This window comes from Haplochromis burtoni, unplaced genomic scaffold, assembly GCF_018398535.1.
Source record: "Haplochromis burtoni strain Fernald_Lab_line unplaced genomic scaffold, NCSU_Asbu1 Contig_45, whole genome shotgun sequence".
NCBI lineage: Eukaryota > Metazoa > Chordata > Actinopteri > Cichliformes > Cichlidae > Haplochromis > Haplochromis burtoni.
In genome coordinates, this window is record NW_024582406.1 from 1,288,374 (window position 1) to 1,306,713 (window position 18,340).

General features: G+C 44.8%; 4 protein-coding genes across 4 annotated transcripts; 3 read left to right on the forward strand and 1 right to left on the reverse strand.

The window, feature by feature from the left end:
- Positions 1-480: 480 nt before the first annotated feature.
- mcm5 (minichromosome maintenance complex component 5) lies at positions 481-5,304 on the forward strand. Its single transcript, XM_005926682.2, has 16 exons — positions 481-827; positions 1,556-1,682; positions 1,771-1,899; positions 1,990-2,162; positions 2,245-2,400; positions 2,484-2,653; positions 2,742-2,913; positions 2,998-3,109; positions 3,200-3,343; positions 3,456-3,521; positions 3,604-3,780; positions 3,868-3,980; positions 4,077-4,205; positions 4,316-4,458; positions 4,619-4,746; positions 4,956-5,304. The coding sequence occupies exons 1-16, from the start codon at positions 655-657 to the stop codon at positions 5,055-5,057; spliced, it is 2,214 nt and encodes a 737-aa protein (XP_005926744.1). The 5' UTR covers positions 481-654; the 3' UTR covers positions 5,058-5,304.
- A 197-nt stretch (positions 5,305-5,501) lies between these two features.
- Positions 5,502-7,502, reverse strand: hmox1a (heme oxygenase 1a). Its single transcript, XM_005926684.3, has 6 exons — positions 7,384-7,502; positions 7,258-7,307; positions 7,042-7,153; positions 6,732-6,947; positions 6,371-6,643; positions 5,502-6,195 (listed from the first exon to the last, which is right to left on the reverse strand). The coding sequence occupies exons 2-6, from the start codon at positions 7,305-7,307 to the stop codon at positions 6,031-6,033; spliced, it is 816 nt and encodes a 271-aa protein (XP_005926746.1). The 5' UTR covers positions 7,384-7,502; the 3' UTR covers positions 5,502-6,030.
- A 1,295-nt stretch (positions 7,503-8,797) lies between these two features.
- Positions 8,798-11,634, forward strand: LOC102311674 (piggyBac transposable element-derived protein 4). The gene is made up of 2 exons (XM_005926683.2): positions 8,798-9,085; positions 9,800-11,634. Exons 1-2 carry the CDS (start codon positions 8,952-8,954, stop codon positions 11,478-11,480), a joined length of 1,815 nt encoding a protein of 604 aa, XP_005926745.1. The 5' UTR covers positions 8,798-8,951; the 3' UTR covers positions 11,481-11,634.
- Positions 11,635-12,601: 967 nt separating this feature from the next.
- Positions 12,602-18,285, forward strand: foxred2 (FAD-dependent oxidoreductase domain containing 2). The gene is made up of 10 exons (XM_005926685.3): positions 12,602-12,784; positions 13,666-13,883; positions 13,977-14,282; positions 14,367-14,618; positions 14,701-15,009; positions 15,101-15,267; positions 15,445-15,610; positions 16,639-16,865; positions 16,953-17,123; positions 17,486-18,285. Exons 2-10 carry the CDS (start codon positions 13,669-13,671, stop codon positions 17,716-17,718), a joined length of 2,046 nt encoding a protein of 681 aa, XP_005926747.1. The 5' UTR covers positions 12,602-12,784; positions 13,666-13,668; the 3' UTR covers positions 17,719-18,285.
- The last annotated feature ends 55 nt before the right edge of the window (positions 18,286-18,340 follow it).

Sequence of the window (18,340 nt, forward strand, 5' to 3'; positions counted from 1 at the left end):
AACAGAGTACAAATGTGGACAGTTAACTGGATATTACAGCGCGATTTCTGCTGCCCCGCCCTCTCGCTCAGTCGCTTAATGCCTGAGCTCGGATCATACCAATATCAGGGGGGATTCACGCACAGTCGTAAATTCCCACAGTGTGCACTACATGCTTCGAATATTGTGTTTACTTTTTGTTTTATACAGTTGTCAGCCAGGCATCTAACTATGAAAAAATTACACTCCAAAAGACCCCGGGCTTCTGACAAAACAACCCAGGCTTAAGCCCAGTAAGCCACCCCCACGTTCCGCCCCTGCTCCCCACGCTTCCCTCTACCCTCCTCCTGCTGTCTTTTTCGCGCCATCAGTGCTCACAAGCTCCACCTTTACTCTGACAACCCACCTCCGAGGAGCCACGCCGACCAATAGCTATGCACGGCCTTTCCTATCAGCCAATCAGAGTGCCGGAGATGACGCCACGCAGAGGCGGCTCGCGGGAAAGTGAAGGGAAGGAGTTCAGTTTTTCCCGCGAAAGAGACGCCGCAAGGAGGCTTTGTGTGCGGCACCTTACATCCTGCTTAGTTCTTACTAAGAAGAAAAAGTTGTTTTTGTCTGGGTTTGCTTCCTTACACTCCGCTTTCTTCGTGTCTTTTGCGACCTGGTTCATTCAGCATGTCTGGCTTTGACGACCCAGGAGTGTACTACAGTGACAGCTTCGGAGGTGGAGAGGGCCCCGGCGGGGACGAAGGTGGACAGAAGCGGATCCAGATCAAGAAGCGGTTCCGTGAGTTCTTGCGACAATTCAGAGTGGGGACCGACCGCACCGGCTTCACCTATAAATACAGGTACGGTAACAGCGATCGCACCGTGCTGTTGTTTGTTATACAGCCGCACCCTGAGTGTTCAGGATCTGATCTCAATATGGGTAATATAGCAAATAAGAACTGTCTTTGTTACAAAGTTACTGTTGAGATTTTTTTTTTTTAAAGTGCTCATTAGTCTGGCAGGAGGCCTAAATACAGGGGCTGCTGAATTTGTGGAAAATGTAGATTCTAGCACAGAGGTGTCAAACATAAGGCCCGAGGGACAAAATCGGCCCGACGAAGACTCCAGTGTAGCCCAAGGAAAGGCTTTGGAAAATGTGAAGGAGTGTGTAAATGTTGGACTTTTAACTATATTTTTTATCAGTTTTACAGCTTTTCTTGTGAATAAAGACCTCCCCCATGGTCATTCATTCTATACCAAAGTAATAGCTAAACAGTTAAATGACTAAATTGAACTTTTCTGTCTACTATCTGGTTTTGTTTTACAGTGGATCAATGATAAAAAAGGGGAAAAGGAAACTGCTCTGTCCAACTTAAGATTAAAGTAGGATGTATGTGGCTGATGAGTTTGACATCCCTGCTCTAGCACATCTTGAGCTTCATAACATGTAGAGACCAACAGTAGTTATATTTGTGATCCTTTTGTGAAGCATCTGAATCATTTGCCATTAAAGCTCTAAATGTGCCAATTTTGGGCTCATCCAGCCTATGAATTTGCATTATTTTCACTTGTACCTAAATTCAACTAGAGATGAGCTGAAGCGACACTACACCTTGGGGGAGTACTGGCTGGAGGTGGAGATGGAGGACCTCGCCAGCTTCGATGAGGATCTGTCAGACTGTCTTTACAAGCTGCCGACTGAGAACCTGCCTCTGGTGAGCATGTCACACCGCACAAACTCCGTCCCGGCGGGCGATCCATCTGTCCGACGCATTTGTCTGAAGGTCTGCTTTTAATTTACAGCTGGAGGAAGCCGCAAAGGAGGTGGCCGATGAGGTGACCCGTCCCCGGCCTGTCGGGGAAGAGGCTGTGCAGGACATCCAGGTCACGTTGAAGAGCGACGCTCATCACGCATCCATCCGCAGCCTCAAGGTACTCTCAGGCCTCTTTGTGTGTCATACTGTAGGAGTTACTGACAGGTTGATCACACTTTTTCTTGTTTTTTTTTTCTGTCCACTGCAGTCTGAGCAGGTGTCTCGTCTGGTGAAGGTGCACGGCATCATCATCTCTGCCACGGCGGTCAAAGCCAAGGCCACCAAGGTGTGTCTGCAGTGTCGCGGCTGCCGCGCCGTCATCCCCAACATCCCCCTGCCTCCAGGGCTGCAGGGTTATGCCCTGCCGCGCAAGTGCAACTCGTGAGTATTATGATGGGGTAACGTCCCTCCGCTCGAGTTCCTCACCCAGAATCACCTTTAACGAGGCTCCCTCTTTTCTCAGTGAGAGTGCTGGCAGGGTAAAGTGCCCTGTGGACCCTTACTTCATCATCCCAGACCGCTGCGTTTGCGTCGACTTCCAGACACTTCGCCTGCAGGAGTCCCCAGATGCTGTACCTCACGGAGAGATGCCCCGTCACCTGCAGCTCTACTGCGACAGGTAAGCACCTGTGTGACTGACACTGAGCTTTTTCTGCTGCTGTGCTGCTTTTACACTCATGCTTTTTCCCACCTGTCTCTCAGGTATCTGTGTGACCGCGTGGTCCCAGGAAACAGGGTGACCATCATGGGTATTTACTCCATCAAAAAGATGGCTGCACCAAAAGCCAAAGGCAAAGAGAGAGGGGTTGGCGTGGGTATTCGTGCGTCCTATCTGCGAGTGGTCGGTATCCAGGTGGACACAGAAGGCGCAGGTGAAAAGGTTTTGCATTAAGACGCGGGTGTGATGCGTTTCAGGCGAGCAGAGCTGGCTTTAAGTGTGGATATTTTTTCCTCTTTTAGGCCGTGGTGCCACTGGATCCGTCTCCCCACAGGAAGAGGAGGAACTGAGGGCACTGGCTGCTTCTCCTAACGTCTACAACTCTCTGTCACAGTCTATAGCGCCATCCATCTATGGCAGCGATGATGTGAAAAAGGCCATTACCTGTCTGCTGTTTGGAGGTTCAAGAAAGAGGTGAGCTTTAAGCGCAATACATAGACACCCACCTTTATTGTAAAAGTCCCTGACTTACCCAGCAGTGCTTCCTGTCCTCTGCAGGCTGCCTGATGGTCTCACTCGTAGAGGTGACATCAACCTGCTGATGCTGGGCGATCCCGGCACAGCCAAGTCTCAGCTGCTGAAGTTTGTTGAGAGATGCTCGCCCATCGGGGTAAGTAATCCTGAATGGATTGTCGTCACTACGACAAATCCGGTGTAAACCCCTCACACTGATCCTGAACCTCGACTCTGTCCCCTGTAGGTCTACACCTCCGGTAAGGGCAGCAGCGCGGCCGGTCTGACTGCCTCCGTGCTCAGGGACCCCAGCACCCGAGGATTCATCATGGAGGGGGGAGCCATGGTGCTGGCCGACGGCGGGGTCGTGTGCATCGACGAGTTTGACAAGGTAAAAACGAAGCAGCACAAGTTGCTAAGTTGCAAACAAGAATTCAAACTTGGCACAAAATAAATTATCTTTAATACTCATTATTAAAGATAACACTGTGTTTGTTGTCCAGATGAGAGAGGATGACAGAGTGGCGATCCACGAGGCCATGGAGCAGCAGACCATCTCCATCGCTAAGGTATCGCCTCTTTGTGCATTTAAGGAAAGTAAAATGCGATCGCTGTGTTGAAGGCAAGCTAACACGTGGGCTCTCCTCCCAGGCTGGCATCACCACCACCCTGAACTCTCGCTGCTCTGTGCTGGCGGCGGCCAACTCTGTCTACGGCCGCTGGGACAACACAAAGGGCGAAGACAACATCGACTTCATGCCCACCATCCTGTCCCGTTTCGATATGATCTTCATCATCAAGGACCAGCACGACCAGCAGAGAGACATGGTAAGGAGGCCGAAGGCCTGCGGCGTTAAACCCTCGTGTGGTTGGAGCTGTTACAGAGTGTAACTGTTTGAACGCGTCTGTTTACAGACGCTGGCTCGCCACGTGATGAACGTCCACCTCAGCGCGCAGACGCAGACCGAGGGTGTCGAGGGCGAGATCCCGCTGACCACATTTAAGAAATACATCGCTTATGCAAGAACGTAAGTGTCCTGGAGTTCATGTATTAGTTTGATCGCACACACTGTCATGTACTTAGTTTAAAAAATAAATAATAATATTAATTTGCCCATTTACAGTAAGTGTGGTCCTCGGCTGTCTGCTGCAGCTGCTGAGAAGCTAAAAAACAGATACGTGGTGATGAGGAGCGGAGCACGAGAGCACGAGAGGGAGAGCGACAAAAGAGCCTCCATCCCCATCACAGTCAGGTAGATTTTTATTTATTTTAATAAATGATCATGTAAATGCGTCTTTTTACCCCAGCTTTAGTGCTTGGATCTTCTCGCTTCATCGTCTGTCTGATGTTTCGGGTTTTCAGGCAGCTGGAGGCCGTCGTGCGCATCGCAGAGTCGCTGGCTAAGATGAAGCTGCAGGCGGTGGCTGGAGAAGAGGAGGTGGATGAGGCCCTGAGGCTCTTCCAGGTTTCCACGCTGGACGCTGCACTGTCTGGCAGCCTTTCAGGTGGGCGTTGGTCATGTTTTTGGGTCTAGTGGATAGATCTACGTCATTAAACTGAACCATATTAGCTATTCCATTAAAGAACCTTTTGTTTTTGTTTTTAATTTGCTGGAAGCCAAGTGTAAAGCCTCAGCTAAGCATGCCAACCACATTTTGTGTCCAGGAGCGGAAGGCTTCACTTCTCAGGAGGACCAGGAAATGATCTCTCGCATCGAGAAGCAGCTGAAGAGACGCTTCGCCATCGGCTCGCAAGTGTCAGAGCACAGCATCATACAGGACTTCACCAAACAGGTGAGAACATCAACCTGGGGACACAACAGTGATTTGACTCTGTGCCCAGCTTGTGTTTTGTGTTCCATTGGGATGATTACAGGAATAGTGTTCAGTTCTCTTTTGTCAGTCATGTAAAAACAGACCTGAGAAACATTTTTTACATGCCTGACAAAAGAATCAGTTTTGGTCTGGGTCCTGTTAGTGACCTCTTTCTGTCCTTCCTGCAGAAATATCCAGAGCACGCCATCTACAAAGTCCTCCACCTGATGTTAAGGAGGGGGGAGCTTCAGCACCGCATGCAGAGAAAAGTGCTCTACAGAGTCAAGTAGAGAAAAGTGCTCTATGAGATAACCATATTGTTGTTGATGTAAATAGTTTTGATTCATTTGTGGTGTTATGTTTGCCAGAATAGTGTCTCATCTCAGCTGTAGCTCTGTACAGCAGGATGCATGCCAACAGGGTGGATGAAGAGTCACTGCTAAGATGGTCCTAGTGCTTTGTATCAAGCTAAAGATGTTACTTAATGTCTGCATACTGTGTTTAAAAAAATAAATAACAATAAAGTATTGAAATTCACATTAAAATGTTGAGAGTATTTCTTTTTTTTTGTTTTTTTATTAAACAGATCATAAACAGAGACACGATTTGATGAATATACACAAATGACAAGTAAAATCACTGCTTTGGCTTGGAGTTGACAGATTGTCAGTCACGATTTCTCTTTCAGAGCCAAACTGAGTAAAGTGCAAAATGTGCATGTCACACACTGTATATAAAAGATGGATGGAGCCTTTGTAATCCCACTCACTGGTTAGTGACGCCTTAAGTCTTGCAACATCACAAAATGTAATTTATATTCTGCAAGAACCATCGACGGTGCAAAATATGGTTGTAGCTTCTGGGTTTGGAATGTGAAGCCAAGTTGGAAGCGCCTTTTAAAACTACAATCTCTTCAGTCACCACCAGGGGGCGACACAAACAACCTTTCATGACTTTGCTAAACACTTTCCGGACTTTCCTGTGGTCCTGATCACTGGTTTGAGGTCATATTCAGAAGAAAATTGAGTCATTTTTTTTAAATTAAGAGAATTCCAAGAGGAACAACTAGGTGATGTAACAATAGCTCTTTTCATCTTTATCTGTATGCCTTAAACTGGTGATTGAGACCATAAACCTTCAAGACTTCCTTTTAAAATCATTCATACGTCTTCTCCTGTTTGCCTTCATTTTTCAAACCCAGAAGCTAAAGCCATGTCTTATGTACAATCTATGATTCACAACCAGTATAAGTACAGGTAGAGCCTACAAAGCATACATTCCCACTCCAATAGTGGCCAGCGCAACACACAGTCCCACGGTGAACTGTACGATGGATGACGACGGGAGGACGGCCGCTGGGGATCTGTCTTTGTGCTGGTCCGCAGTTTCTGTTGCAACACTCAGCATTTTCTGCAAGTCATCAAAAACCTACAAGGAAACAAGGGGTTAAAAAAAAGGGATTAGCGTGTTGGCAGCATTTTGGCTCTACATGCATTAGCTTCAGTTCCTCTTTCAGCTGAGTTCACTGAGAACTGTGGAGCAATTCTTGGTGTCATTTTTGGTCAGGGCTTGCACAGAAAAAAATCGTCCTGAGGTCTCTCACCTGTATGTTCAGCTCAAAGGCCTGCACGGCCTCCTCCAGCACCGCGGCCTTCTCCTTCTCCGTCAGCTCGATGCTGTTCATCCGGCTCCTGTACAGCTGCTTGAAACGGTTGGGGCTGCTCACACCGGGGAAGTGGAAGAAGGAAAGCCCCTCTTTGCTGCTCAGACCGAGAGATTTCTGGGTAATCTTTCCCAGCACTTGTCCCCCTGAGAGATCACCGAGGTAGCGAGTGTAGGCGTGGGCCACTAGAAGCTCTGGGTTCTCTCTGCCGATCTGAGAATGTAAGAAGGGGGAAGTGTTGCACTGGTTCTTGTGCGCTCTGAGTTATGAATCATGAATCACGTCAAAACGCGGTGCTCACCTGTCGCAGTCTCTGGCCGTATCTCTGTGTGGCTGCAGGGACGATCACTCTCTTCCTCCACTCTGATCCAAAGAAATGCTCCAGGTCTCTTTCCAGTGATTCCACACGGGAAAGCTCCTGAGGGAAGTAAATTGGTGCAACGGCTGGATGGGAAGCATTCCTGTCCATCTCATCTTCCAGAGCCCTGTAGATCTCGTAGAGGGAGCACAGCAGGACCTAAAAGACGCATAAAGATAGACATCCACTTATAAGAAAAAAAAGAAAAGGAACAGAAAGTGGTTTGTGTATCCAGCCACTGTGCACACTTCACCTTATACTGAACCAGAGTGATCTCTCCCTTTTGGTAACTCAGCATCAGCTGTGTGTTTTCAGCCCTCACGTGGTTGTCCTTAGTGGCTGCTTTAATCTGCTCTGATAAATCGCTGAGGCCAGAAGGGAAACACAGAAAGGGAGCAATCATTCAACATGTCCTAAAATGTCTTTAAGTGCAAAAGCTGCGAATTTCCAGTAAAGTGATCTCCCATACCTGCCGACTTCTCCTGTCTCATTCTTTCTCGCACTCTTCATCGTGTCCATCTGTTCAAATGGTTTCATTGGTTTAGTATAGGTACACAAAATGTAAGAGTATACATATATAATGCATTTCACTCACATTCAGTAAAGTGTAGTTGAGTCTTCGATCCTTAGAGCTGGCGGCTGTCAGCGTGTCCGGTCAGTTCCTCTGAACGGTTGCTCCTCAGTGCATGGCCTCTCAGCTCCCTCCCTCCTCTTTTATACAGCTGTGAAGCTCCAGCTGCTGAGTCAAATGAGAAGTGTGATTGCTGAGTCATGCTTCACATGACAGGGGAGATGTGGACACAGCAGCAATATCAGAAAACATGACGAGGCATTAAAGCTTATTTTCTTGAATCATGTTTGAGCTGGCTTTGGCTACATGTGGCTACAGAGTCCTTATGGAGAAACAAAGTAGCATGTAATGTATTCTCAAAACCTGTAGCTATTATCTGTCAATTGTTAGCATTTTTTTGTTGTTGTTTTTTTGTTTTTTTCCATTAAAAAAAAACATCTATTAACAGGGGACAGAACAAGAGGTCTTGAACTTAATGTCACAAGAAGCTACACCAAGAAGCCCCAAAAAGACGAGGAGCTTATTGGCTCCAAGTTTGCCTCGCAATATAAGGGCCCCCCGAAAAAAATCTGCTGGCTGTATCACTTCTAATAGTTTAGAAGTACATTTTTGTAATTTGTTCATGTAAAAAGTGTGTAGTAACTCTTGTATAGCTACAACACTGAAAGGCACAATCAAGCTTTATACACTACTGTGCAAAACCACTTTACTTCCAAGGAGACAGACTTTCTTAGTATTATTTCAGTAGTTCTCCAGGCTTTCTGCAGGTCTTTAAAAGCTGTTCTTCTTTACACATTGTCTGCTTTTTCACTTATTTTCAGTCCAGTCCTGTTACCTGACTGTATTCAGAGGATTTTCTTTTTTTAAAGTAAGCAACTTAACACTGATACCTTAAAGATTTGAGCATCTAGCTCAAACTGTGAACCATTTTTGCATCTGCATAACACAGACAGCTTTAAATTGTATCTGTAGACACTTTGTTACAAGCAAAAAATCAGTGGCAATATATCTTATGACGTGAGAAATAAAAATTTTAAATCTTTGCTTCGATGTTTCATCAATATATACAGATGAGGTTGTATTTAAACAGGAAACTAAGCTCTGTGGATATTTGGCAGCTCTAAAACATTAAAATTCAAGGCTGAAAGCAAAGACAGCGGCAACAACAAGCAAACTTTCGCACATATGAGTATCTTCTTATCCATGACGTCCGCTACCCAATCAAAACGTTGCCTAGAAATAATTAAAAATACATTTTAAAGTAAATTAAGTTATTTCAGAAAGATAAATTAGTTTTAATAATTTAAAGGGAGAACTTTCCATTTGGAGGTATTACACACAGACATATAAAGTAGTGAACTGCTGACTAAAAGCTGTTTTAGCCGAGAACAAAACATCTGTACCATTTTTTAGGGAACTTTACCGGAAGTGATGTCAGAACAAAGCAGTCCCTGCCAATTGAAAATTTACCGCCAATAACTGCGCAGAAGAAAAAACGAGAAAAAACGAAGAGGAAACAATAACTACTCCACTTTCGTGACGCCAAAGACTCTCTTCACGCGAGGAGTTGCGTCTTTTAAAAAAAATCCTGGATGGCTACGATGGCTTCCGACGACGAAGCTGCTCCTGAACTGCTTGAAAGCGAGGACGAAGGAGAGTCTGGCGCAGAAAGTTTCCTCACGGAGGACGAACTAGCTTACGACGAGGGGCTCGATCCAGCGGAAGAGTAAGTATACTGTATTTACAAGCTAATGCAGCTTTAGTACGGGCAGAGTTTGATGGTGTTTAGAGCAAGACTGCAGGTATAAAAACCTGCAGACCGTAAGCCAGCCATATAAAATATTTAAAAATATTTTTTTTAAAGTACGTTAATGTATTCAGAGAGAGCTGTGATTGCATGATAATGCACAGGACAGATTTTTGCACTTGGAGAAAACTCATGATTACATAAATGAGGAGTAGAAATGGCATAATATGTAAGTATGGTATGACACGTGACGTGTGGCAGGAATAAATAATAAAATGAAGTTTTTAAGTGGTTATAACACAGTTGATGGCAGTAGATCAACATGTGTTTAATTGTGTAGGTGTATTTTAGGGGTTTGGGTCAGTGAAATGAACTGATGAAATGAGTGCTATGTTCTTTACTTGCACCTTTGGACTTTATCTGGTCACACTGTGTGTGTGTGTCTGTGGGTGGGTGGGACGGTGGGGGTTAGGGTTTTAGCCATAGTCTTCATAGTACACATTCTTGTGGGGGATGGGGCCTTCCAGGCACAGGATATAAGCAAACCTACACTACAGGTTTAAGTCTGGATGGGTTGGAGGAACAGCATCAGGCAATTTCAACCATTCTTTATAGTTTATACTGCGAAAGATTTGAACCACAAAAACACTGGCCTGAGATAAATGACCATAATATTTATTCTGTTTCTTTCAGTTATGATGATCAACAGGATGGGCACACAGAGCCTTGCACCTCTGGTGAAGAAGATGCCAACCACTCTGCTTATTGTGAAGAAGACGGTTCTTCACTCAGTGTAACGAGAGGCCATAAAAGAAAAAGATCTCCACATTCAACAGCCAAATCCTGGAAAACAGAGAACGATCCAGACATTTGTCCGCCGCCTAACAGGTTCGTCCCAGCCCGACCACCCGGACATCAATTGAATTCAAACAACAAACACATGCCGCTGGACCTCTTCAAGCTGTTTCTCAGCAATGAAGCCATTTCAACTCTTTGTGAGAACACAAACAAACAAGCAGCCAAAAACATTGGAAAAGGCAAAAAGTATTCATGGACTGACCTCGACGTCCCAGAGTTCCTAAATTATGTCGGACTCACTTTCTTCTTTTCACTGGTGAAACTGGATAACATCTGTGACTACTGGAAAAAGAACACGATATTCAGTGTGCTGTTTCCGGCTGACGTCATGTCACAGGACAGGTATCGGGTGATATCTTGGAACATCCACATGAGTGATCCCGAGGAAGATGTTGAGAATGACAGGCAGAAGGGAACGCCGCAATACGACCATCTGTTTCGATTGAACCCCCTAATGGACACCATCAAACACGCCTGCAATACGTTTTACCACCCTAGGCAGAAGCTTCTGATTGATGAGAGGACAATAGTGAGGAAGAACCACGCTGGAATGATTCAGAAAGGGGCAGCAAAACCAAACAAGTTGGGTTTCAAACTCTTTGTTCTGTCTGACAGCAGCAACGGTTACATCTTGGACTTTGCTGTGTACACTGGAAAGTCACGGTTTGAGTCAGGCACTGGGCTTGCATACGACTCTGTTATGACCCTGATAAAGTCTGCACACCTGGGCAGTGGTTATAACCTGTTTCTGGACAGTTTCTACACCAGTCCAAAACTCTTTAAAGACCTGCTGAGCCTCAATGTTGGAGCGTGTGGAACATACAGAGACAACAGGAGAGGCTGCCCAACCACACATTCAAATGCTCTGACAAAAAAGGATCCCAAAGGCACCCTGAGGTGGATCCGCGAACCTCCTGTGGTTTATGTGAAGTGGAAGGACTTCTGTGAGGTCAGCATCTGCTCTACAGTCCACCAGGCGTTCTCTGGACACACCGTGGAGAGGAGAGTGAAAAGTGAGGATGGCAAGTCGACCGTCGGATTCATTCCATGCCCGACACCTGTCATGGAATATAACAAGTACATGGGAGGTGCTGATATGTTAGAACAGTTGACACAATCCTACTCTGTACACCACAAAACATCACGCTGGTACCGTTTACTGTTCTTGCACTTCCTGGAGATTGCAGCCACCAACAGCTTCCTGCTTCACAAGGAGCTCTGCAGAGAGAAACACGAGGAACCCATGACTCACAGGGCCTTCCTGGAGGAGCTGACTGCCCAGCTGTGTGGCGTAACAGTCGCCGTCCCCCCTACCAAAGGCCCGAGTGGCCACCTCCCCGTGCCGATCTCCAACCAACCCGATGCAAGCAAGAGGGCCTCGTACGGACGAAGGACCTGCGTGCAGTGCAGGCTGATAAAGAAGGAATATCAGTCTACCCCCTGGAAGTGTAGGGAGTGCGATGTGGCCCTGTGTCTTATTGCAGACAGGAACTGCTTCGAGGCGTGGCACGAATAATGTCGAGATTAAAAAAAAAAGCAGGAAGGAAGGACTTATGTGAAATCAGTGTAAACAGTTATTTCTCTGTTTCTTGGATTGCTTTTTTACCCTTAAAAAACAACTCACGTTCTTTAATTTTGTGTTCTGAAATAAAGTTTTCTCACTTTCAGTAGATGCTTGTTTGTTGGTCTTTATGCACGGCAGCACACATAGTTTCCCAAAATGTTTATATACAGTAATATTGATTAAACCAGCCACAGAGGTAATATTGATTACACATAGCTGAAATTTTTTAAGTATTTCTATATTAACTTGTTTTTAAATATACAATCATATCAATTATCTAAAAACTATACATGTTATTTTGAAAGTTTAAAATATATAAATCAACAGATAAGCAGTGCTTAAATTTATAAGACCACCCAATGTAATGCCACAGCTGCCCTAAATTACCAGGTTTTTTTTTTCAATACGTCTTGGCTATAAAATGCCAGTGCTGCTCAGTCACGTGGACATTGTTACGGCCAATGTGTGACCCACCTGCCACTGGGACACAACTTCAACCTCAGAGCAGTAAATTTAGGTCAGAGTAATATCACAAACTAACCTGCTCCTGCTACCCATTTTAATACAGTGTTTATATAGATAAATATATGTATATAAAAATGTAACTGTACATACTTGTTAGCGTTTTCAAACTGAATTTGTTATCACTTAAGCCTGCAGTACGTTCGCTGTCCACCAGGGGGCCCTGGCCCACACTGCTGGAAAAGCAGTTACAGATAAAGCTACCCAGCAGTGTGTAGCTGTATAATTAAAGTGCTTTATTCATTAAAGAATAATAATGATGCAATAATATAGCGTATATTATTCCAAATAGGGGGCACACTGCATCATGAGTACTTTTACTGTATGGAAGTGTATTATGATGCTAAAATGTTTGTACTTTTACTTACTCCAGATTATTGTCTAAGCACGTTTTATTATTTATTTTTTTAGATAAAGTTATATCAGACACATTTTGTTATTCCAAACTGTATTTATGTAACTGTTGAGTAATTCCCCATTATAAGAACGAGTCTTTCCTTCCTTTCTCGCCTGCTCCGGTCGTAAACACGCCCCCTGATGCACGCTCCCCTCCATTGGTGTTTGTCATCCGGGGGCGAACTGGGCTGTGCCAGTGGATTTGTGGAGGACTGCTGCTCTCTCTCGCACAGAGAAATCTGTGTAAGATGCAGGACAGTAAACATGTAGCAGCCGTGACCGGATCGACACGCGGTGAACTCCAGATGCTGCGCGTGAAGGATCGAGCCATTTGAAAGGTGAGGTGCGAGGTCTCCGTGTTTGACGACGTTAGCTGTTCTCACATCTGGTTGAGCGGGCGAAGGCAGTGGCTGCATCCTCGACGGAGTGATATAACATCGGCTGGAGAGTTCACGGAGAGCCCGGGATCCCCTGCGGACCCTACACCTGTGTCTCTTAGCACGGTTCTACTCGCTTCAGCCCTACTAATTATCGCCTTGGGTTCCCTTTAGGTTTTATACCGAATACGTTTCTGTGGCTTCATGTGGAGCTCCTGCATGGAGCCCGTTCTCCCAAATACCTACGCAGGCTGGGCTCGGACACAGTTAACTTGACCAAACTTGTTCGATATTTTTACATGACAAATACGTTTTATCATAAAATCCAGACTTGTTCTGTTTATAACAATCCAGGTACTATTGAAAATTGTTCATTTATTGAAATAGGTTGGTTTTGTGTGGGGAGGTGGCACATAGGGAGGACGCAAGAGGAAGATGATCAAAATGTTCGATGATTAAAAAAAAATACAGTGTAGAAAACTGGTTTGGATAAAATTTGTACGGTTTTTAGGTTCAGATGTAGTGCCGTGCCCTTATACACATGGATTACATCAAGTGGGACTGCACTGCACAAGAACCTGTAAACAGCTTTGTATTGGAACTGATGATACACCACAGTTGGCTAAAGAAACCTGGAAAAGTGTTGCCTGCACTGATGGGTCTCAGTTTATGCTTCAACTGCTTCTAGCAGGATAACACAGGATAACAAATCATGTCGCATGATTCGCAAATAATCTCAAAAGGGTTTATAAAAGTCGAATGTTTCATTGTTATTACTTATATATTCATCGTGTTAATATATATATATTTTTTTACTTCCATCATTGCCTCATATTCATCAGGTTATGGATCCGAGCCTTCCTTCTGTCATCCTTTTCATCCTGATTGGCTATGTTTTAAGCTCTTTTGATAACCGCCACCACAATGTCACCCGCCGGTACGACTACTGTGTGCTTGGAGCCGGCCCCGCAGGACTGCAGATGGGATATTTCCTCTCCAAGGCCAGGAGAAACTATGTCATCTTGGAGAGGAACTCGGGACCTGGCAGCTTCTTCAACAAGTAAGGAACTTTGGGCGAGCTTTCAACATAACACACGCGTTATCCTCCCGTATAAACTCTGAGGGACGTCTTCTTTGCTTTGTTTTGTATAAGGTATCCCAGGCACAGGAAGCTCATCAGCATCAATAAGATCTACACCGGAAGGGGGAACCGAGAGTTCAACCTGCGCCACGACTGGAACTCGCTGCTGAGCGATAAACCTGACCTCCTCTTCAAGAGGGTCAGCGATGACTTTTACCCGCCCGCTGACGCCTTCCCTCAGTACCTGTCCTTGTTTGTGGGGGAGCTAGGGTTGAGGGTACAGTATGGTGTTGATGTCGGGAGGATCAGGGCAGTGCAGTCTGCAACGGGAAGACACTACATCCTGACTGACCAACATGCGTCAGACTACACGTGCAGGTATTTTGTCTCTTGCTGATCCTCGGAGGAGAAATTTGCATTGGTTTGGATTGTTCTGTTGCACTCTTGTCCTCTCTCCATCAGCGTCCTCCTGGTAGCCACGGGCCTGTGGGTTCCTCACACGGTGGACTTTGTCGGTGCAGACCTGGTTGAGGGCTATGAGTCCATCTCCACTAACCCCGAGGACTACAAGGACCAGGCCGTACTCATTCTGGGAAAAGGAAACTCTGCTTTTGAAACAGCCCAGAGCATCTTAGGAAGAGCGAGTCGGGTGCACATGCTCAGTTCCAGCCCCGTTCGCCTTGCGTGGCAAACGCATTACGTGGGAGATCTCAGGTAAAATAAAGGATGGTTTCAAAACAATCATTACTTATTATGTCCCATTTTATTTCTTAAACCTGCTCCCCTGCTTATCCAGAGCTGTGAATAATGAGCTGATAGATACGTATCAGCTGAAGTCCCTCGATGGGCTGGCGGAGGCCCGTCTGGAGAAGATCGTTATCGCTCAACAAAAGGAGGAAGGCAAGAGGAGACTGGGTGGAAAGAAGAAAGAGAAAAGGAAACAGCTGTATCTCACGTTAAATAAGTACATGCACAGTAGGAACAGTTTTGATGCGACACAGGAAGAACTGCCGGGGCATCACATCGACAACTTCCCCATGCGAAAACCCTATGATCGAGTCATCCGATGCCTCGGATTCCGGTTCAACTTCAGCATATTTGACAGGTGAAGGCTGATGTTACGTGCTCTTCTTATTCTATCTAAGCACAATATGTAAGATAAGCCTGCTCATATTGTGTTAAAAAATTCTCCTCAGCTCCGCCTGCCCACCGAACAGTGAAAATGCCAAAGGGAGGTTGCCTGAGTTGACGCCCTGGTACGAAGGGAAGAACACCCCGGGTTTGTTCGTGCTGGGAACTGCATCTCACTCCAGAGACTATCGCTCATCTGCTGGCGGCTTTGTGCACGGATTCCGTTACACAGGTGACAGACTGCTGTTGTTTTGTGACATTTTGAAATTCCCGTCACCGTTTGTTAAAGGCACCGTGGCATCAGATGATCTATTGCAAATGTAGTTGGTACAACAGAAAAGTGAATTTTGTGCCAGTTCGACCTGTGATGAGGATGATTTTAACATGAACTGTGTTTTGTCTAACACAGCACGAGCTGTACATCGTTTACTTGAACACCGTTACCACAGGAACGCGTGGCCATCAACACAACTGTTGGCAACACATTTGCAGTCGTGGATTCTGAAGCGGGTCGACGAGGCCTCGGGGCCATACCAGATGTTTGAGGTGCTTGGAGATGTCATACTTCTTCGAGGGTAAGTATTTATTGCATGCTTGCTTGTTCCAGCTGTTCTCTTTTTTCCACTCTTGCTCATTCATGCTTATTAGGTTACATGTCCTGATAGTCTCAGAATTCATACTGACTTTTGGGGGGAGCAGCTAACTTTTTGGGGCATCCCTTGTAGTCAAAGGCCACTTTTACAAGTAATAAGTATGCAGTCTAAAACATGGGTATCCATGATCTGATTCTAAAAATCAGATCATGGATTTGTGCAGCACAAAAATTGCAGCACTGTTCCAGTTTTCTGTTGGCAAATTCTGGTAAGCTTGTGTAATCTTTTCCTCAGTTTCCTGTTCAGGAGTGGCAACGTTTTTCTTCTGCTGCTGTAGCCCATTTGCTTCAAGTTTTTACATGCTGTGCATTAAGAGATGCTCATCCACATATCTTGGTTGTTACAAGTGGTTATTTGAGTTACTGTTGTCATCCTATCGGCTTAAAGCAGCATCAACAAGGCATTTTTAGCCAGAGAACAGCTGCTCACTGGACATTTTTTTAAACCCTAGAGATGGTAATGTGGGGAAAATCCTAGTAGATCAATACTTTCTCAAACACTCAGTCTCAAACACTCTGACACCAGCAACAATGCGATGTTCAAAGTCACTTAAATCACATTTCTTCCACATTCTGTTGCTCAGTTTGAATTGTGGGAGCTCAAAGTGATCATGTCTACATGCCTAAGTTGCATTGTCAAACAAATGTGCTTGTATTGTTGAGAAAATGTTTTTATCCTTGATTCTAATCTGCTGTTTAGCCTGTTTTACACTGCTGGAGCTGCAGCTACTAGAACAGAATACCTGTTTAATCAAATACATTCATTTCACTCTGATCTTCGAACAAACTAAATTGATGTCCAGTTCCTTCAATATTAGGCAGTTATTGTCCTTCTTTGCCAGAAGAGTAAAGTCTCCAAACTATGACACCGCCTTACATCATCACAAGAAACAAAGCTGCAGTTGTTGATATTCATTATATATTTTATTCTCCTTTCTACTTGACTCTAAGGTCTCACTGTGAATACTTGGAAGAGTTTCCACTCCAGGCCCTGCCTCAGCTCTCCTCTCTTTCTGGCCACGATGTCTCCATGCATGGACTAATAGTTGTAGTCATGCAATATGGGAAGAAGAAAATAGACTATCTGGGGCGCAGCAGGGCAGAAACAGAGTGGACTAATGCTTGGAAATCCAACTTTCTTCACCCTGTTTTATACTACTATAAAACACTACCTTCTGGTGAGTAGGAATGGTGTCACCATCAAAAAAAGATTCGCTGTATACTTGACAGGGAAAAAATAAAATGTGATCTTTTTTTCCCCCCAGTGGAAGAAATGAAGCTACGTCCCAACGGCTGGCCTTTACCGCGCCCCCAAGCCATTCATCACATAGTGGAGGACTTCCTCACAGAATGGGACGCTCCAATATCTCACATCCAGCCACTGCGACGCTTCCTGGAGCACTGTCTCCAGACTGACCTCAGGGCCTTCTATGCAGGTAATGCACACATTAACAGCTTATCTGGAAAAAAAGAATGGTATGTTCCTACTTTTTCAGTTTTTAAATTTTCCAGAGAAACACGTCTAAGAAAAGAAGTACACCTGTGAATAAAGCATGCTTTCAGTTTATGTTTAGGTAGCTCCTCTGCACTGTGTTGGCAATGGTATTGAAGAAGATAATAGTGAAGATAATAATAGTAAAAATCACTTTCAGAAAGACATCTACTGTAATTTAATGTATTCCCTGTGTAATCCATTGTTCTAAATTTAAATGGAATTAAGAAATGATCAGACAAATAACATGACTTCTTTCAGCAGCTGGCGGATTGACTCATTCCCTTCTGTCCTCCGGTTTTTCAGAATCCTGCTTCCACTTATCCCTCACCCACCGCACGCCACCACTGTTTTGCCAGCAGGGATACCTGAAGCAGCAGGGGATCCCTCGCAACAGCCAGCTGCGACAGCGCGTTCATGACGCAGGACTGACGCACACCGAGCAAGACGTAGGCACATCCGATGCTGACTCGACATTTCCAAATTACCTGGCACCAGCTGGAGCATCCGTATCTTCAGGACTGAAACTTGACTTATGATTGTTTTACCTAAGCGTGCAGCATGCACCTGTAAGATTTTTCAGAATTGCTACCTCCAGCACTTGCAGTCATTACCTCCACGAGGCCAAATCTTTTTTGGACAGAATGCCATCCTACAGATCTGTGTTTCACAACCTGTTTACCGGCTTGAAACAAAGCAGTTTTTCTTAGAGAGTTCTGCTGCTTGATTGTTTCAACCAAAGACTAATTCTCCCTTCTTTATGTTATTAGTATTCAAAGTATTAAATAAAACAAAGAACTACAATTATCCTTTATTATATCACGTTGATATATTTCCTATTCTCTAAGCTGACTGCTGATGCTTTAGATATATCATGTGACCATCATTGGGATTGGAAACCACTGCTCATCACTTTAGGGAGAGGTACGCTGTCCCATAAAAGCTCCCAAGTAATTATTTTCACAAGTGTTTGTATACAGGATGTTGTGTGTTATTTTCATATCATGCAGATCTAAAATGTAAAGCTCTACAGGTGGAGGGTGGGTATCACAAATATTTATGCATAAAAATTATGGTAAATGATTAAACAAACATCAAAAAGGAAACTCTAGTTATTTTTGTTTGGATTTTTTATTTAAATTATTGGCTTTTGGGTAACAT